The sequence below is a fragment of the Channa argus genome, chromosome 23 (assembly GCF_033026475.1).
Source record: "Channa argus isolate prfri chromosome 23, Channa argus male v1.0, whole genome shotgun sequence".
Taxonomy (NCBI): domain Eukaryota; kingdom Metazoa; phylum Chordata; class Actinopteri; order Anabantiformes; family Channidae; genus Channa; species Channa argus.
The window spans coordinates 8,577,175-8,598,494 of NC_090219.1; the positions used below are offsets into that span (position 1 = coordinate 8,577,175).

The following is a 21,320-nucleotide window of genomic DNA, read 5'->3' on the forward strand; positions in this document are numbered from 1 at the left end:
TAAACATCGGTTTCCAAGAAATTCAGTTTCCACATCAAACGACTGTAATATTTTTATGTTTCATTGCACAGTAGCAAACAATCGAGTCATGCATTTTGCAACCGGAGCAACAAACGCTAAAGCAATTTGAATGTCCCGCAGCTCCAGCTGAGCCTCCGATTGGCTTAATCTCCAAAGCAACGGCCGCGGACGCTTTGTGGTGTGAAGTGATGACGTATTTAGAACCAAAGTAGTGTAAAGATTATGAAAAGCAATCATACTAATAAAATAGCTGTAGGACACCTCCAGGGGACCCGTCCTTTGATGTGTTTTAACATTGAGGATATTGTTAGAAACTTTTTTTTTTTTTTTTTTACAAACAAAAATGTTACAAGTCTGAGTCTGAGCTTTTGGCTCATTGTGTTTTTCTTGGCAGTGGTGTTTGGGAGTGTTGATGCTTGCCTGCCGTATGCACACACACACACACACACACACATGCCTGTGGCTCATGTAAAACACTCAAAACGCTGTCTCTTGGCAGGTTGGCATTGGGGCAGGTGATAAAAGTGTGTTTACCCTAAGCGTTCGCCGGCCCGCTGGCTGCCTTGGTGCTGATTCACTGCCACACTTGCTTTGTCTTTTCTTCACTTCCCTTTAATGCTCATCCATCCCGTCCCTCTGTCTCCCCTTCCTGTTTTTCCCTGCAGATGCAGAGACTCTCTGGTTTACCACCGATAGCAAACTGGTCTCGGGGTTAAGTGTTAGAAAAAGGAAATACTAAGCATCTTCATTCTCTTACTCTTCACCTTGACAACCACTCCACTGTCTTTGCTTCCCTCCTCCTTTCCGGTGTTCCTTCTTTGTCTCATCCTTCTCTCTTCAGCCCATTCATCCTGCCTCTCCCTCCTTTTCTCCTGCCCATCCGTCTTCCACATTTCTCCTTCAGTTGATAAAGAAGCCGGTTTTCAGACAGCGAGGAATTTTTATCCACCCTCCAATCTAAACAGCACTTGATCCCTGACTCGGTCACAGGGACAGATAGAGAGCCATCTAGGGTAAAACGTCTCCCTCTCTTCCTCTCTCGTCCTTCTTTTTTATCTCCTCTTCCTCCTCGTCTCAACACACACACCTCACCCACCCCCTCCCCGATTGTCCACGTATCCGATCTGTTTATCGGTCGAGGGGGTATAAATTGTGCATCAGAGTACACACACGGTTGACTTATGCAGATGTATCCTGGAGTTCAAGTTGTGTCTTCCTTGCTAAGTGCTCCCATAAATTGCACTTCCTAACTTCGTTTTATTCCAGGTTCACAGAATGAGTGCACATTGGCGTCTTTAGGTCTTGTGATTTAAAAAAAATACAAAATAAAAAAGCTTCTCATCGTGATCCTCTCCTCCAGCTTTGGCTTTTTACCAGCTGTAAATATCTCCCATTGAACCAAATGTACACAATTACATATCTAATGGAGCCGCTTAGCTGATACATTTTTGAAAAAATTACAGTGGGGAAGTTGTATTAATTGCTTTATTTTTACAGCAATAGGGAACATCTGTGTGGAAATACCCGGTGGTTTTTCCGAATATGGGAAATCACCTTTAGACATTACTATAGTTGTGAAGTTGTTTCTTTGTCATAGCTGTCTACCGTGCTCCTGTCTTCCCCTGTTTACATTCATCCCATGTGATCTGGACGGCTGCATTAGCTTATTTACAACAATCATAATCCGACTGTAAACATGCTGAGGCTTTAATGGACTCAATGAGGAAGTTGTGCTCAGTCGACGGACGGCATCTCATGACCACACAATGGGCCCATATGCACAAACTAAACATTAAGCCATTCACAATAGGCCATGTGCCCTCATGAATGCCTATAGCGCCTTTTGTCAGGATAAAGGCACCACAAATGAGCTATTGTCTGGTTTCACTATTCTAAATCAGGCAAGCCCTAAGGGGCATGTTTTCCACACAGCACCCAAGAATGTCTCCTTTTTGTGTGTGTGTGTGTGTGTGTTTTGACATCCTTGGTATCCTAGGCTTTGGGGAGGGAGCCCTGCGTGACCATGACACCATCTGTGGCACAACTACTGGCACAAAAACCCCTGTACAGAGACAAACCCAAGTGCTTTAATGAGGGTACAAACATGTACAGTATGTAGTTTCCTGTTTTCAAAGATACTGGATACCTCAAAGTGGAGGAAGGAGATTTGGTGTTTTAGGATATTTGCTGTTACACAGACGTGCACAGAGGAACAAATTGTGGGCTACGGGCAACATAATTTTAATAAAAAGACAAAGAAGAAAAAGAAGATAATATATGAAAAAAACGTTGAGAAAACGATTAAAGGTGGACAATGCAAAGAACAATGAAACCATTATAATATATAAGCAGGCAAAATGCAAATGTACTCATCGTGTATTTTGGAACATGCAAAGAAGTGTTAAGAATAGATTTTGATTTAATATATAGATACATTGTCCTTTCAAGTTAAATAGCAAAAAATTACAAGTGGACGTCCCACATTAAAGAAAAAGTACCCAGCTTTAGAGGTGATAAGTAACAGTACCCATTCTATAGCTGTTGTATTGTGTATTTAGTATATAATATACTTTCTGTGTACACAGTGGCACTAATGCATTTTAATGCTGTACAATGTTTAGGTGCAGCAACTTTCTGTTCGCCAACTAGTAATTATAGCTGTAAAATTAATTACTTTTATCTAAAATATAGTTAATAAATATATATTATATTATTATGTATAAATATAGTTAGTTCAACTGGAAAAAATGACCAGTGCTACTACACTAACACCTGACACATGCATCGTTTGTCCATGTCCGTCTTTCTTTGACACACAAACGCACCCGTGCAGACATGTGTCTCTCTGTTTGTCTCCCAGCGCTCATGGCTGCCTGCTGAAGAATTGAAAAGTTTTCATTGTTTAAGTAAAGTTCATAGCAGGACTGCCATTGAACAATTTAGACCTTATGAATCTTATGAGACCACGTGTGTCTGATGTCTATTATCCTGAGGCTATGAGACATTGTGAAAAAGGGAACAGCCACAGATAAGACCCCGGCTCAGAACAATGAAGACATTCTCATTTGGTCAACTGGTTGGCTGCTGCAATTTTTCTTTTCTTTCTTTTTTTTTTTTTTCCAAGAGGGAGAAGCAAATGGCTCCTTGTTTTCAGTTTTAGAAATTAGGAACGGGCTCCTTTCACTCTTGTCCTTTTCCACCACTTTCTTGTTTTTCAGTGCCCACTCTTATCCTCTTGTGCGTCGCACGTGTGCCACAGTTTGTCTGTTTTGCCAATAGAAGTTAGGCGACATTCCTTCAAAAGCACTTATAATTCTGAACGGTTGTTTTTTTCAAGCACTGTGATCATTGTGTTCTTCAAAGGCCTCAGTCATTCAAAGGCCTAATGAGTCTCTATGGAATCAAGTGAAGGTGATTATTTTGTCTCTCTGTAGAACCATCTTGCATGGAGAGGCTCCTCTCTAAGGACTGGAAGGAGCGTGTTGACCGCCTAAACGCCAATGAACTGCTGGGGGACGTCAAAGGTAAGAGACAGACAGAAAATGTCAACATCAAGCCCACCATGCAACTATGTCAAGGTTGTCTCGGTGCAAATGGTTTCCTTTCACTGAAGCCATCTGCTATACGTGACATGCGGCACAAAGCAAGAAGGAGTGTTGTGAGTTTCTGAAACGTGCATGTCCTCATCCTCTGAGCGTTCTCTCCTTATTCTTTCTGCTGGACCCAAGAAGGAACTTTATCATAATAAAAGTAGCAAACATTTGCTCAAAAAAAGGACTTTGTTTTGCAAAGCTACATTCAAGGCTAAGAAATGTTTAAATATGCTGTAAGTCACTCGTCCGTGTGTGTACGTTCATGTTTCTGCACACGAAAGCAAGAAGAGAAAATGGTCAGCCGGCCAATCCTGTCACCACAGAAAGAGCTGCCAAGGAATTGGAACCTTTGATTAAAGGGTTTGTGTTACGGATGAGGCTGCACATGCTCCGATCAATTTGTCTACATCATTGATACCATGCATGAAGCTTTAAATCGTACCGACCGGCTCTGGTGTTCAAAAGTGAAAATGTGAGATTGTGGAGGGGATTTAATGTTAAAATCTCCTTTGGTGGCTGCAGCAGGTGGGACAGGTTGGGTGTCATCCTCCCTTTGTCCCTTTGGGACCAATTGAACAATTTACTTTTTAAAAACTGGAAAATTTCCTTTTTATAATTTATTAGGAGTTAGATTAGATATAAATGGTTTGTGTAATAGTTAATATTTACTTAATAAATACTCTGCATCCAGCATGATTCATTTATTATCACCATATATTATAGATGGAGCACATCATTTTGCAATGTAAGAATGGGAGAAATGAAAAGATGTAAAAGCAAATCAGATTTTTTACATTTTTCCCAGTTTAGTTTAGTGTCAGGTGAATAATAAACAGCTTGTTTCCAGTGGCTCCACTTTCTAAGCTCTCCTTGTTATTAAAGAGTGTTGTTCAGGGTAAAAGCAAAAACAGGGTGAGTGGAATAATACATTTGAATCATCAGTCAAACTCTTTTCAGAAATCAACGTCTGTTTTCTGCACAGCGCTGCTTAAGACTGACATGTCGCGGTCGTGATTTTGCAACGTGAGTCAATGACTTGTTAAAATGTAATCCTCCATTATTCAAACAGACTTGAAACTGTTCAGTCTGAGAAAATGACTTTGGTAATTGGGCGAAAACATAACTGAGCTGCACATTAGCAGCTAACGGCTGTGCAGTGGGGGGAGCTCAGTGAGAGAAACCGTTTGTGATGGTCTCCTGTTGAAATGGCAAGCATTTCCTCTGTGGAAAGTGGAGAAAAAGGGACCACAGAGAGCCTTCTTCTGCAGAACAGCACCGACATTGACTTTCGCTCCATAAGAAAGATCCAACTTACTCTCCCTCTCCTCATACTGACGTCCTCTATCTGCATTACACACAGAAACTAAACACACACAAACACACACGCATATGTAAATGTTGTCCTCAAGGCACCACTGGGACTGGACTGGATCAGTGTGGTAGATTAATGCACAACAATGTTGTTTTCTTAGATTATAATCTAATTTAGTTCATACAACATGAATCATTTTCACAGAGAAGTAAGTCACAAACCATCCACTTGTATGTTTTGCTGTAATTTGGATCATCTGATCTTAATCTGAGTCAAGTCAAGTTCACTTTCCCCACTAGATTTATTCTTGCAATTTTCTTCTTTATATCACTATGACTTTTACATGAACACATATAGACATTAAAATTAAAGTTTCATGTTGCACTTGATTAAAAATAACAAAATAAGGTCAAATTCACTGTTCATTACCTCTGTCCCTCAAGCTGCATCAAACCCGGTTAATCAATAAAACACAGAGCTACTATACAGACTTGCTTATCTTTCGCACTCTGATCTTCTCTCAGAAAACACACAGACACACATGTAGTAGAATATACCAAAAATAGAAAACCAGATTCCGGTTTGTTTCTTTTTTAAGAAACAAAGAAGAGGTAATTGCATCCAAGGGCACTTTGGAGTCAGTTCTCGCAGGCAGTACCTTTCAAATAATGTACAGATTGAATTACTTTGACACATATTCTAGTCTCATTATGTTGTATTAGAGGAAGCAACCTTGTCTTGTAGAAATTAGACATATTTGAAGGACATGTAATTTTGCAGAAATTGTATGGACATTATAAGGAAGTGTTGTATGGAAATGTACAGCATCTGGCTGTATTGTCTACTAATGTACAGTGTTTGGTTGGAAATGATTGAAAGTAATTGAATCAGTCGTATCAACTCTTTGTCTTAATGAGATTCTACACATGACCCTCACACTCTTATAATCCTGTGCTTTATTCTCCCACCATTTCCTAATGCCGCAGCTTTGGTGGCGTACGTAAATTAATTAAATTACCCAAAACATATTCAACATAATCCAGGCAGTGACTACAACACAATTTAATGTTGTAGAGATATGTCTTCAGTGTAGCTTCGCGTTTCAATGCATTTAATTCAGTTTTACAGACTGAAGTTCAGTGGAGACAGTCTGGCCCATAATTAAAGTATGTTTGTCGTATGCATAAAGATGGAATGTGCAGTATATTAAAAATACACAGAAATATAGCAAGTACCAGTACGTGCACTCCCACATAAAGGACTACACACAGACGCAGAATGTCTCTGTTTGTCCAGCTGCGTCCTGACTAAAGAAACACTGATTGAATTCAAGTGTCAAAGTCTTTTATTACTTGATGGGTGAGAAGTCTGATCTGGATGATGTAAATACACATACACATCTGTTGCCGTGCGTCTCCTCACACCACAGCGTGAGCGGGTTCAGTCTTTATCTTCAGGGTGAAGAAAACTGATGACCCTCTTTTTCTTCCACTGAGACGTTCAATAGCGTTTCGTAACATTAGCAGATTTGTAACGCGCCTGCTTTTTAAGTACGCTGTACTCAAAGTCTTACAATCATACACATCTGGGAGTGGGCCCAGGATGACTACAGTCTTGTGCTGCCGCCCACTGTGAAGCGCCTGGCAGGGTAAATGTGGGAAACAGGTGACATTTCACACTTCACTTCACTTCTCTGATTATATGCTCACTTAAGCTTCATGATCATGTAGTTCACTGACAGAAGGTAAAGCTACTTGGTCTTCTGCAGCTGTAACCAAAACTGCAGGAGTAAGCTGTTTTCTGTCTTTCTGTTTTTTTTTTTAATGTAAATTTGTAGTTCTCCACCATCTCACCAAAAACATCAAATAAAATATACTTAGTAGAATTTACAAAGTAGGTGCATGTAGCAGATTTGAGTTTAAATTAACTGTTAAAAAACCGTAATTACTCATAAAATGATATAAATCTAATATGCACTTACAATCTGTTACGCTCCTGAATTTATTTATTTGAATCTCCATCATCTGCCATTAAACATAATATCAAAATATAAAACCTACAACAATCGAAGTCAATGTTAGCATTACAAACATATTTTCTTTCTTCGTCTTTTTCTGTCAGCGGTGAGGAAAAGCACAATCTACACTGTTGGAATAACAATAGAGAAAGTAGGATAAAGGAAATACGTACTGTAAACATACTGTCTGCTGTTTTTATTTGTGTCTGGACATGAGCCCGGGGTAGTTGTGTCGATGTCTGTGGTGATGGACCTGCTCACACACTGTTGCCTTCAGCTTATTCATTTCCAATTGTTTGAGCTCCAAACTCGTGGCACTTGTGTGCCAAGTTACAAAAAGTGGGAGTCGTGTGACCGGCAGAAATGGCAGCAGTGTGCGGGATGACATTGCCAACCACCACTAGGAAGAACCAGGACTAAGGTTTAGCTTTAGAGACAATGTTGTGGTCAGCGTTAGGTTAAGATGACCCATGCACCATTGCACATGTCTAAGTAAAAGTATTAATACCATGAAACTATATGAAAATTAATGTGACAAGAGATTAGAGGTTCTAGACAATAACACGGATGTGTTTTTTATACAGATTCGTCTCTTTTTTGTGTTCACACATTGTTGAGAACATTTGCTTTCTTTTTACACTGAAGATAATATGAAAATATATATTAATAATATATAAAAAAAAGAATGCTTAAACATATGAAAGATAAAAAAGAAATGGCACACCTAATCTTAGACAATAAATGATGCGTTTGCTTTCTGTCACCGGATATTATCATTCCCGCTTAAAACACATTTCCACCACAGTCAAGCACACTGTCATTTAAGAACAGTTTCTACATACGACTTCTGCTCATAAGAACAGATGGATGGAATGATGGAAAATATCTGATTATACTGTCAGATACAGGAGATGGCACATCTGGCAGCAATAATCACACTGACATTCAAGAGTCACTTAAATCAGGCATCTTACTTACTGTGACTATTTATTTTCACATGTATACAACTCACTGGAGAACTGGGTTAACCTGAATGTATACAGATGAAACTTGATACTGGGTATCTCTTCATACCCCAGTGCCCCGAGGCGATTGCCGCACTTGTTTTGACTAAATGTAGTGACCATGTTTGTCCTTGGGGCCTGTGGATTGATGGGAAGGTGAGCGACTGTGTGTTTGTTGTGGTGTGACAGTGAGGAGAGGGTTTAGTCCTCCAGTGAAATGCTGGGAGTTTGGCACACAGACGGTGTCATGAAACACGATGGTCTGGCAGGAGCTCAAGACAGTCGAAGCCGTCAACATCTTAGTTCAAGGTGCGATAATGTGAGTGTGTGATGGCTTTGTGTGTATTTTCATGTGTGGTGTTTGTGTTTGAATGTGTTGTGGCATGTGTGTGTATTTGTGTAAGTGGAAAGGAAGCTGGCTTAAACTATTTTGTAATAGTGAATGACTCCATTGAATGAATATACATTTATTTTTCATACAATTTGTTAATTCTTTGGTATATTAATATATGCAATAATGCCTTTTCAACTATGGTAATGGTAATAATTCAACAAAATAAAATAAGATAATAAAATCAAGATAAAAGTGATGCATTAAAATACAAAAGTATTACTTGGGATATTACAGTTATACAGAAATGAATCCCATCACACACAAACAAAGCACTAACAACTAACACCTTGTGCACAAGTAAGAATTTTGACATTGTCTCCAAACAATGTTGTTCAGAAACAAATCATCCAAACAGGCTGAGAAAATAATTAATGGCTCTCTGTTTTGGCTGGTGCCCTCAGAAGCCGTCTGAAATACTCCTGACACATGGAAAACACAAAATGAAGCATTGAAAGAACGCAAGGCGTCGCGTTTGGAATGCACAACTCGTAATCCACAAAGATGAATCACGGTGCCGTAATCGCAGTTGTTGTGATTACACAATAGGCTTCACTTCACTGCAAGGAATGTAGGCAAATAGGAAGTCTGTGTGTGTGTGGGTGTGTGTGTGTCTGTGTGTGCGTCTGTTGAGACGTCACAGGATTATAAAGTGGTCCATTGGTGTTGCAAGACTAATTTGGCCAAAGACACTTAGGGAAAGGTGAACAAGGAGAAAAGACAAAAAAAGGGAGGACAAGACTAGTGATAACATTAGAGGGAAAGAAGGAGGAGAGGAGGTGATGAAGATGGAGAAAGGAGGAAATGGGAATGAGGTGATTGAGAGAGATGATGAGAAAAGACAAAAAAAAAAAAAAGATCAGCAAGTAAACAGAGAGAGAAGAGAAGAGGCTTCAAGTAGAGTAAGTGATGGAGAGGTTGCTTGGTGCCCCCCCCCCCCCCAAAGAAAAAAGTAAGAATGAAAGCATAAAATAAAGAGACAAGAAGAGGAGAATGTTGCCTTTGATACACGGGTGCTGAGGGTAACTTTTCTTTGTGTGTCTGTGCAAGTATGTGTGTCTGTTTGTGTGTGTGTGTGTGTGTGTGTCTAGAGTACAATGGGGGTCTGACAGGACTACAATAGAGACTCTGTTAGTATGCAGGTAGTGTTGGGGCCACCCAGCAATCTCCTTACATGGCCCCAGGGCAAGACCTTACACACACACACACACACACACACACTCGCACAAAAGCAAGAACTTCTAAACAAGATAAACTTCAATCTGCATATGTGCACACACACGTTAAACGTGCATGTGTGTTTTGTCTCCATTGACAAAACTCAATCACACACACTGACACAGAAAATCAAGGACTTCAAGGACACGCAACACACACAACAGCAGCTCCAGCATCAGGCAGGGTTGTGTTAAACTGCTGTAGATACAAATCGTCCTGAGGGATCTGAGCGTCCATCATCAGACAGTGTCCTCCTTCTCTACATGTTGAAAACAGGAATTAACCCTTCTCCACACTCCTGGCAACTGGTAACAACATTAACTAACCAAGTGTTTTCCAATGTTCAGACGTTTGCAGCAGAAACTGTAACACTGCAACACAAACTGCCCACTTGTCAACAACAGATCTTTTTGTGCAGGCTGTGTGTGTGGCCAGACGTATAGTATAACTTAAATGCAACAGAAGAATAATACGACTTGGTCCTATTATTTCAGCCCCAAGCAGCAATGCAAATCAAAGAAACTAATCAATCCATGTTTCTTTTTTAATGTAATTCAAAATGCTGGTAATAAACTAAAAGGACGAGCTTATGGTGGCTATGTTGCTTGGGGTTAAGTGGCTGAGTATATTGTTGATGGTACCTGATTTTGGATGCACAAGTTCCGAACTACAAAAACACAAGACAAATTTCACAGCGCAAGTTCAGACAGAAATGAGCGGCCTGATTCATACTCTACCACCCACCTCCTCCTTATGTCCTAATATTATTATTTTATTTTATTGTATACTATTACTTATTTCAAGGCTGGTATATTAGACTTAGATAGCGCTTTTATCCAAAGCACTTTACACTGTTGATTCCCAGTCACACGCGTTAGCTGCCATGCAAGGTGCTCACCTGACCCACCGGGTTTGGGATTCAGCGTCTTGCCCAAGGACACTTCGACACATAGTCGGAACTGGGGATCGAACCACTGACCCTGTGGTCATACATTTGTGTCATACCATTTATCAGAGTTCCTCACAGATCAGAAAAAGGCCCCTCTGGTATTGCTGCTCTACATATCAATGACCTGGACACCAACAGTGTCACAGGTTAGACTTTACATGCATGCTGATGACACATGCATATTTCCATGCAAAAACTACCGGGAACAAAAAATGGTTTGATCAATCATGTCGTTGTTTAAACATCGACCAAAACAAGAGGAAAGTCTTTTTCCTGCAGTTAATAAACATCCCAGTAACACGGAGATCCGCATCAGGGTTGAAAAGATTCGAAAAAGTAACTCACTTTTACTGATTTCACATATCTTGGTATTTTACTGGATCCAGATCTGAACTTTAGAATTCATGGGGGAAAAAAATTGACAAAACTTTTAAGAATTTTTCTTTTATAATTATTTCTGACAGTGGATGCAGCCTATTCATTACGTTATGATCGTGTCTTACAGTGTATTACATGTTGAAGGGTCGGCATGAGAAACCGTCAACAAACCTCTAGAGTTTTTGTACAAGCAAATTTCATAAATTCTGGATGAAAACATTCTGATGCTGTGTGATGCTGTTTTGGTTTCTGATTGTTTGTCAGTTAGCTTGTCATTGATATTGTGTTTTTTATTGTGCTTTATGCGGATGAAAATTTACTTTAAGCTAACTTGGTACAATGCTTCAAATTGAAACATATGCTATATTTAATATTTCTAATGGTCCCTTCTAAATACATTTGAATAAATAAAAAAATAAATGTGTTTGAGTGAGCAGAGTTCTCCCAGCAGAGGTCTTGCTTCTGCTTGGAGTCTTTGTGAGTATTTCCTGCTAAACTACTTGCTACAAATGGTTATTGACATGTCTTTACAAAATTTCTTTTGGGTGTCAGACAATTGACACTTTAGGAGGTTTGCAGTGCACCTCACCTGATTTATTTGTTTTGTAAGAGATGCACAAGTCCACCCAACTTGGAGAGACCCCGGGCTAGTTCTGAAAAACCTTCACAGATTCATGTGTGGGAAACCAGTGAGATAAGAGCTACTTGTCGCTGCACTTGCAATGTTTGCCGATGTGCCTGAGGGGTTTCATGACAATCTCCCCTGTGTTCTGCCATCGCAGTAAAATGTCTTGCTGACAGCACCATGTGCACATACTGCTAAACAGTAGAACCAGCTGTGGCTAACATTTTCATGCAAGTTTGACATTCCAACAAAGCGAGAAAACAAGGGGAATGTCTTTTTAAAAGAGTGAAGAGCATAAGAGTAATAGGTAAGAGACTGAATGTGATTAACAATAGGAAGAACTGCAGTTATTGAATCCAGTAAAGTAATTAAACATTATAATGATCCTCGGCTGAGGTTTAGCTGGTATTGGGGGGAAAAAAGGCTATTGTTGGCATCACTAGTTGTTAAGAAATAGGTTACCATTGTATATAATCCCAGTTTTCCATCACGTGACTGGAGCGAAGGCATAAAACATAAAAGTTGCAACATGGACTGCATCACAGGCCTGTTGATATTCAAAGTAAAATAAATGATGTGCAACAGAATTGTTTTGCGCGTCGGCCGTCCTCTAAAGTTGTGACGTCATGTACAAACTATGAATAAGCAGTTGTTGGCCTTTTTCCAAGACTAAAACCTCCCAAGAATGTCTAAATCATAAACCTGACAAGAGCCTGTAACAGCTACTTATTTTCAAAATTGAAGTCAAAGTGATTATATTGTTGTTCGCTGCAGACACTAAGTGAAAACACTGATGACATGTGGAGACAAGACAGAAGATAATAAGTAGTAAGATGTAACTACCTAAAGGTGATTTATGGGAATTTGCAACAGAGAGTTTCCAAAGGGTTCATTGTTTGGCCAAATGTGAACATTTCTTCCTTGTCATTTCATGTTTTGAACTTTTTTATACGGGTGAAAAGTCATCATCCTCAATTCTGATAGTTTTTTCATCTAAAACATTTAAACATTTTTTTAAAGATTCAGTGCCAGTTGTTATCCTGTTGTCGACGCCAAACTGTAGCACTTCCTTATGTGCTGTCCAGGTACGCCAGAGTCTCTGGAGGAGAAGGAGCGCCAGCTCTCCACCATGATAGGTCAGCTGATCAATCTGAGGGAGCAGCTCCTCTCGGCCCACGATGAGCAGAAAAAGATGGCCGCCTCACAGCTGGAGAAGCAGAGGCAGCAGATGGAGCTGGCCAGGCAGCAGCAGGAGCAGGTAGGTGGCCAATGGAGAATGTGTGTGAATGTGTCGGCGGTCGGTGAATGTTGTATTAAGTTGCCTGAAGAGAAGAGAAGAAAAAAGGTCCAGTGTCTTCCTCAAGGACACTTTTAAATGTGACAGGAAGAGCCGGGAATTGAACCAACAACCTCAATTGACTGGTGGACAACTGCTCTACCTCTCCTGGGCCACAGGAGATAAAATAATATGATGCCACATTTTTTATTCTCATTTACTACCTAGGTTATAATCCTGTAACTGCTTTCATAATGATTGTTATGGCTGTTGTTGAGCTGTCGAAGTGACTTTGGTCCGATTGAGTCATCGTGTATTAGTATCGTGTATTCACATTGAAACCCGAGCTTAGAAGTTAAACACAACTCTTCCCTTAACATTTGTTTATGTGTGTGTGTGTCTCCGTGTGTTTGTGGCTTCGACGACTGTAGAAAACGTTAGTGATGCTGATGCATCTCTTCAGGTGTCAGATATAAGACAGACGAGACAAAATAGCGTGTGACAGAGGAAGAGAGCGGTGAGGCGTTTAGGTGAGCTGCTCTTTGTTTGCGCTTCTTGCGAACACGTTACTGTAGGTCGGCATACGACAGGCGCTGTTTGGACACGTCCACACCTCCCGATACAACACATTCCACCTTTCATGGCTTCACAAAGGAATAAGGACGATGGAGAGAGTGAAAAGAAAGACAGATTCCAACATCAGCCAGTCATTTGACTGTTGAGACTTGATAGGATAATGCCCTACAGACAAACCCTGAGAAATCTGCCTTTAATGAAATATGACATGTGTGCAAATGGGGCGCCGCCTCCCATTCAGCAGCCTGTAATTACATTTCAGAATAAATATACTAAACGACTCCTCAAAAAAAAAAAAAAAAAAAAAAAGAGAGGCAGCTGCTTTACTTTTCTGGCCCAGAGTGCGATCATATAGTCGACACGCTGACCCCTTAAGCAATTTAACTTCACACGACTGACTGGTACCAGCTACCCAGCTAGATGACCCTCAAGCCTGTGACATTTGACTTCAGATGCTCTTTATTAGACATATCTATCTTAAAAAAGCAGAGGACGAAATAAATATACCACCACTCTTGTTGGTGAGTGCTGATGGGTGTGTGTGTAGTGTGTTCCCAGAGATATTCTGGTTATCGCTGGTTTGCCTTGTAAACATTTCGACCTCACAGATCCTTTCAGGGGCTTCTCACACTGCTTATTGCACCAGTTTGTACTTTCCGTCGGACTGGACGGAGACGAAATTAGATAATAATCTGAGGAATCTGATAATATTCTGACGAACATGTAACCTAGATTTCTTTGTGTGTGTGTGTGTGTGTGTGTGCAGATTGCCAGACAACAGCAGCAGCTCCTGCAGCAGCAGCACAAGATCAACATTCTCCAACAACAGATCCAGGTTAGTAGATGCACACACTCTCTCCCCACACACACACACACACACACACACACACACACACACACACACACGTGCTTCTTTCATTCATTCCTCAAATTTTTGAGCTGACTCTTCCTGCCCTCTGTAGACTCCCCCTCATTTCTTACCCATCGTCTCTTCCGGTTTCCGTCTCAGTGAGGACGCTGTTAATTCCTCATCTTCTTGTCCTTCCTTTGTGTCCAATTTTCCTGGAGTTCCATTGTTACAGAGTCATGTGTGATTGGAAAATGAAACATAAAAGGTTGTGAACTTGACTTTCATGCGTTTAAATAGCAGGCAAAATGTAAGAGTTTCACCACAACAGCCTCGGATTCCCAGAAACGCATGCAGATACACAGAATAACACACAATCATGTGTAACCCTGGTTATAGCTGGATCATTTACTGCAGCATTGATCTCTCAGTAATCAATATCCCTGCATCCTCTGTGCTTTCTCTTTACTCTCTTGTCTCTCTATCAACATATGTTTCCACTCTTCACCCCCAGCACTCGCTCCTCTCTGTGTCTGTCACGATGTATTTTGCCTTTACATACATTTCTCCCTTTAATCTGGGGAGATTCTTGTTTCCACTTTTTCTTTTTGCAGGTTTGACATTATAAATACATGAAAAAAAAAAACACAAAAAAATATAGCATTGTCCTATAGACAGATGCGTGTGTACCACAATTAAAAATGGATCTTTTTCATAGGCACAAATTACTTCTTTTAAATTTCCATTTCTTTTTCCCCATCATTCTGACATCTGTTTTACTGAGCCACCTGATGCTCTGATTCACGATCCGTTCACTGTATATACGTACATACACACATACTCAATAAGAAATTACCACCAGCTGTGAGCCAAATGCTGCTAAATCTGTGCACTGTGGATGGTAGCCACGTGGGAAGTTCGCCAGCTCGCATTTCATTGGTTTATTTTTTCAAGTGGCTGGATTGATGCTGAATTAAATCATGTGCGATAATCTGTATCCACTTGACTCCAGTGAATAATCTGTATCGACTGTGCCACTGGGTCTCGTTGTCAGTTCAGAGATGTGGATCTCTCCGTGCTCCGGAGGTTCGATGCAGTGAACGAGGGCTTGTTTTTTTTTTTTTTTTTTTCTGCTTTTATTAACCAGGCCCTGCACTTGGATCTTAATAAAGCTTGCGTCGGTCTTCATTAGGTCTTTGAGCCCCACAGGAGTGCAGGGCTATAAAACCCAGCTACTTAGGTCGTCCTCCATGCTGTGAAGCATGGATACCGTGTTTTGTTTGGCTTTGAGGATGAAGGGATGTGCAGAATATAGATCTTGAGAGCAGCGTGTTATCATGCGAGGCTTTTAAAGCAAAATTTGGGTGAAACTGTTGTGTCACACTTATTGCGTTTAATGTTTAAATGGCCACAAATCCGTCACTCTGCTCTTTGGTAACTGTGTATAGTTAATGCAAGAAAAAAAAAAGATCTAAACAGTGAGTTTGTTTTCATTGAAGAGCTGCTAATTATTATATGCCTCACAGTTGGGTGTGTGACAACTTCTTGTTCTTTTTAAACAATAGCATTTCTTGGCAAGCAAACCCAGCTCAGAAAGAAGCATATGGTCTATCTGCTGTACTGTACAGAGGTTTAGAGTTAATATGGCTAAGCTCCAGGGCTTAGTCACTGGGGTACGGACTGTTTACGCTGTGTCGGATGTGTGTTGGCCTCATGCACACAGGCAGCGCTGCAACCAGTCTGTTTCCACTTATCAAATCCAGACCTGAGCTCCTCTCAGGCCAATACTCTGAGGAGCTGACCAAATGCTACTGTTTCAGCTGAAAAGAATAGGCCTCAGTGTGGTGGAGGCTCTTTTTTAGAAGCGCTGGTTGTTGTTCATATCTTAATATGAAACACTAAATGTTGTCCAGATGGAAAAAATTAGGAACGAAGAAAAAGGGTTTTATGAGGAAAGTGCAGTGTTCAGTGTAAACATGCCATCTGTTGCATCATGATGGCAAATAAAGTTAACCAACACTCAGTGTTTAGGTAGGCACTTATTTTACGAGTCGTTATGAGAAACTTTGAAAGTTTTATGTATCAGCATTAATATGGGAGAAACTGAGTGTTATCTGTTTCTGATTTATGAACAGAAACAATAAAGAGCCAGTGGGAAGCTGTTTTCAGACAATTTTTCCATTTCTGGCTCTTGCTGTTCCTTCTTTCTCTCCCATCTGTGGATGCTGTCAGTTTGTTTGTCAGTGACTGCAATGTAGTGTTGTTGGGTGGGGGGGGGGAGGCACAGTTCAAAGTGACCCACGTTTCCTGTCATGTGGTTTTAAATGGTGTGGAGAGCCAGCGGGGGATGCTCACAGGTTAAGGAAACACTTCCGAAGGCTCCGTTCTCATAGATATGGCTGCACACACGCCTTGACGAACCAATTCATACAGAAAATGGGAATACGCGCTCGGAAGATTACATTCATGTCCGGTACGTACATCCACATCACTTCTATCTCCCTTTCATACTTGTAAACACACACATGGATATCTATATATATTCACACACACACACACACACGAACACACCCACACACACTGTGGTAGTGGGCCCTTTGTGTGCTGTAGCCAGAGTGGCCCAGCCCAGCCTGGTGGCTGACAGGCATGTGTCTTTGTTAAGTCAGTTCCTATAATGGCTCTCATATGTGGCCCATTTCCTTCAGGCCCACAAAGGCACAGGCCCTAACCGCACCGCCCGGGCCCTAGCTAACGGGCTAATTAATGACTGCAAAGCCACACTCCTCCTCCTCCTCCTCCTCCCTCTCTCTGTTCTTCATTTATAACTCCCCCGTCTCCTCCTTTGGCTGCCTTCCTCCCCTTTTCTCTTTGAGTCCTTGTCCCCTGAGTGTTGTTTTCTCATTGTTTTTACTTTTCGCTTCCATTGTGCTGCATTATGTTCTTCGGTGTGCGACTGGATCGCGCACGGCTACAGCGAGCCGCCGCAGAAGAGTCAGTACAGGAGGTTTAACTGCAATCAACAAAAGCAGGATCATTTCCTATGTGATTTATATACATAAAATGCCAAATTTCATGCAAATTGAAAACTTGATTCTTTCTTCCAATTTTTTCCACCTTTACTGTAAATTAAAAGTGGAAAGAGCTGACGATCGGTGAGAGCGAATAGAAACAGTTGCTGCACCTCTGTTCAGACAAACAGTCACAGATACGACACACACACATACACACACACACACAAGAACTAATGGAGCACGCAAATGGCTGTTAGACAGGCAGCTCCTACGTCAGCACATACAGCTTCAGACACAATGACTCGGAAAGCCATGGAAGGCCCATAACATCGATTGGACTCAGCAGCTATGGAGAACTCTTGACTTTACAATGGACCTCACTCCCCGGTATTAATCTCGATGTTAGCCTATAGAAAAATGCTGTTAACACCCTCACCAGGGTCTTCATTGTGCTCCCAGGGGTGCGGTGAACTAGAGTAAGCAATGCAATCATTTGAAGGTACATTGCATATTTTCTTTTTTAAAGCTCCATTAAGCTAATTCTGACTTAAAACAACTCTGGATAAACTATAAATGTAACTTACTGCTATGGCGAATATGTTAGAAATATGTTAGCAGACAACACAAGCCGCTCCTTGGAGCCATGTTCATGGCCGGGTCAGCGCCAGAAAACGAGTCAATATTTACTTATATTTTAGTTTTTCCTACTCTGGGAGTTTCATCGCTATTTACTGATTTAATGCTAATTCCACTGCCACCGTTTGCTACATGTCAGCAGCTTCGGACTCCTTTTAGCTAAGAAGGTAGCAGAGAGTCAAAAGGCGCTTTGCACTCGAGTATCGGTTTCCATTTGACAGCGTTCTGAACTATTGCATTTAAGTTTTGTTGATAGATTCAGATATTTGTTGCTATGAGTCTACAATAAATGCAAAGCTGCAAAACTTTTCAAATTCATCAGTGATAATAACATTTCTGTGATTAGTTAGATTCTCTGCACTGCTGGTTGTACTGTGTGGTCTTGTAAAAACCATATTGAACATAGCTTTATTTATTTATTTCATCATTAATGGCCCTGATACATGGGTGTTAATCTTTTGTGATTATGAGATGATGGTAAAGTGGGAGTAAATGAAAGTGAGATGAAATTTAAAAAAACAAAATCTCAGTGACAAGCTTTTTCTTTTTTTTTCTAATATTTACTACGCAGCCTTTAAACCGATTTAAGGTTCGGGTGACAATAGCTACTGATGGATTATTTTTGGAATAATGTGAAGAAAAATATTCACATAGTTTAAGACCATCTGATATTTTGCCAATATCTGTAGTGCTACGTTGTTTCCTCCGTTATGTTTCTGTGCAAAGATTAGCAATCAAAAAGTACAGCTGGCGCCATAATGTTTTTGTCCTTGCAATTTTTATAACTGGAATTTCACTTACCTTTTCTAATTTTGTGTGTTTTTTTTTTTTTCATTTTATGCTCAAATCAAAGAACAAGCGACCAGTGAATTGGCTGCACAGCGTAACAAAGCTTAATTTACTTGGATGAATTTGCAAATTGTTACTTCAAGCGACGTGAAGGACACAATCAAGGGACCCACTCATTCACATCCGTGTGCACATACCTGCCAACTTCACAACCAGACGACTGCATTTCTTTCTTTCTCTCCTTGTCAAACACATCAGCATGCAGACACACAGTGTACGCACTCAGGGCCCCCAACCCTGCTGCCCATACACAAAAGCGCCATTAATTCTGAGTGTGTGTCTATGTGTACACGCATGTTCCTTGTGCCTAGGTGTGTATGCTGCTGTGTCTGGTGGGTAGCTGGAGGAAGGGGGCCTTGTGTTTTCTTAGGGGCTGTGCAGAGGGGGGCCCTGCAGCACCACCTTCTCCGGTCCATTCATCCAGCGTCCCCCCTCCCCTCGGTAAAAGGAGATCTTTGTGTGTTTGCGCTAGTGAAGCAGCCCCAGTCAGACCCAGTGTTCCCAGAGGAATACAATGAATGGAAGCATTTTGTCCCACTCTACAACTCCACCCCCCCACCCCCACCCCACTTCTCTCTTCTTCTTCTTCTTTTTTTTTTGCCAATCAAACACAGAGACTTGTTTTTCTCTCTCTCATTCTCTTTTCTGCATGTCACAAGACGCCTAGCCACTTTTCTGTGTGTGTGTGTGTGTGCGTGCGTGTGCATGCGTGCATGGGAATGCCCCAGTAGTGCCCCGAACCTCCATGTGTGTGATGAGGGGCCGCCCAAGCTATCTGGCTTTTTAGGGCTGTGACCTAAATCATCTTGTCCAAAGTGCTGGTCAGGTGATGAACACATGTAACTGCATGCTTACTGAACAAAAGCGAACTGTGGAGAACACTGATGTCTGATGCCCTTTAGTGGCAGAGGCACGTGCACGTACACACACAGAGAAATGACATATACACATACACATTTTTTGCTCGCAAATATTAGAGCGACAGCCTGATTTTAAGTCCGCTAATTAGATTTTTATGAAATATTACTCCCCTCCAAAGGGCAAAATACTTCTCACACAGAAAGTGAACACACACATTCAGAACTAGTCCTGTCAGGAATTATGTTCTTGTTAGATTAAAATTAGCAGTTTATATGCATAAATAAACGTATTGCCTTATTTAGGCCAGTGTAGTCATGGAAAATTAAAAGTGTGGATGAGCATTTGTGAATCATAAAAATTCTAAATGTGCAAAGTTTGCTTTTTAAAATATTAAGCAATGATGATAAAAATGTTTCTCATTTTAGTAGCTCATGCTGCAATTAGCATGATATATTTTATAATAATACAAAGACAAAAAGATGAAGAAATTGAAATTGAATTAACTTAGTTTGGGATTTAGGGCCATAATATTGTTATTTTCATAATCTAATAAATATTCTTTAACACTTATCAAATGTCAAAAAATGATCCAAGAGCTCAAACAAAAAAAAAAACAAAAAACATCTATTATAGAGTCGTTTTAAACAGTGACAACCAGTAAATAACATTTGAGAAGTTGGAATTTGCAAATGCTTTATGTTTTCTTAATGCTTTAAACGGCTGATTATCAAAATTGTCATCAGTTGCTTTTCTGTTGGACGTCGTATTGATCCACTAATCATTTTATTGCCCTACAAAACACATATGGACAAACCCTATATCCCTCCTTCACATGCACTGTAATGGTCCCAAGAGATCGTATTTAACTAATTCAGCAACATAACCATGCAGCATAAATTCAGAGAAACACTGAAACAACACAAAAGGATGATTGAGTAAATTTAGGTCCTAATGATGAACTGTCCCAGGGGGACAGTAGGAGTGAGGAGTGTGTCTAATGGATTGGAAGTAAAAGAGATGAATGGAGCTAGATGGTATCGAACAGAAGAGGGAAATGCAAAGAGAGGACGTGTCAATATGCATTGATCTCCCGGGGAGTAAAAAAGTAATGAGATAAGAAACGGAGGGATGAGGATGAAAGAAAAGAAACAACAAGAAGAAACGTAAATACAGAAAGAAAAAGGATGAAGACTGAAGCATGATAGAGATGAAACCAAGACAATAAAAATTTCTTCAATTAGAAGTGTTATAGTTTAACAAGTCTAAAAAATAAATTATCTAAAATGTAATGTGCTGCATTGTTTTTTGCGTAATGTGCTGTAATTATTATATAATATATATATTATAAATTATATAAAAAGCTCAGGACCAGAGAAGAAAATAATTCAAAAGTTATGAAAGATTGAAGGGATCAGAAATTCTTATCAAATAAAGAAACAGAAATCAGTGTAAGAAGGCAAATAAAAACTTTTGTCAGTATATAAACTGAGATACAGCAAATTGTAGCATTTCTGAAATAAAAAATACATCACAAGTTGGAATTTTTGTTTATTCTGGGAGCTTGAATTTCAACGGATAAGAAGTAAAATCCAAACACTGTATTGATCAATCTTTTCTCATATACTCTGTGTGTAGATGTGGACTTTGTCCTCCCTTCAACCCAGAAATCCCAAATAATTTACCATTTATTTTTTATAAAAAAAAAAATGTAGTAAAAGTTAGTAAAGCTGAAACACCTTTAACATCGAACCCGGAA

The 21,320-nt window shown here is 40.3% G+C and overlaps 1 protein-coding gene across 6 annotated transcripts in view; it reads left to right on the forward strand.

Moving 5' to 3' along the window:
• The window catches only part of LOC137108613 (transcription factor SOX-6-like), a 97,268-nt gene that overhangs the window by 48,856 nt on the left and 27,092 nt on the right, over positions 1-21,320 (forward strand). For 5 of the 6 annotated variants that reach the window (XM_067493412.1, XM_067493408.1, XM_067493409.1 and 2 more), the window contains 3 exons: positions 3,456-3,545; positions 12,594-12,766; positions 14,127-14,195. In XM_067493412.1, coding sequence (XP_067349513.1) covers positions 3,456-3,545; positions 12,594-12,766; positions 14,127-14,195 — 332 coding nt within the window. The remainder of the gene's footprint in view (positions 1-3,455; positions 3,546-12,593; positions 12,767-14,126; positions 14,196-21,320) is intronic. The other variant, XM_067493413.1, reaches the window with a different exon arrangement.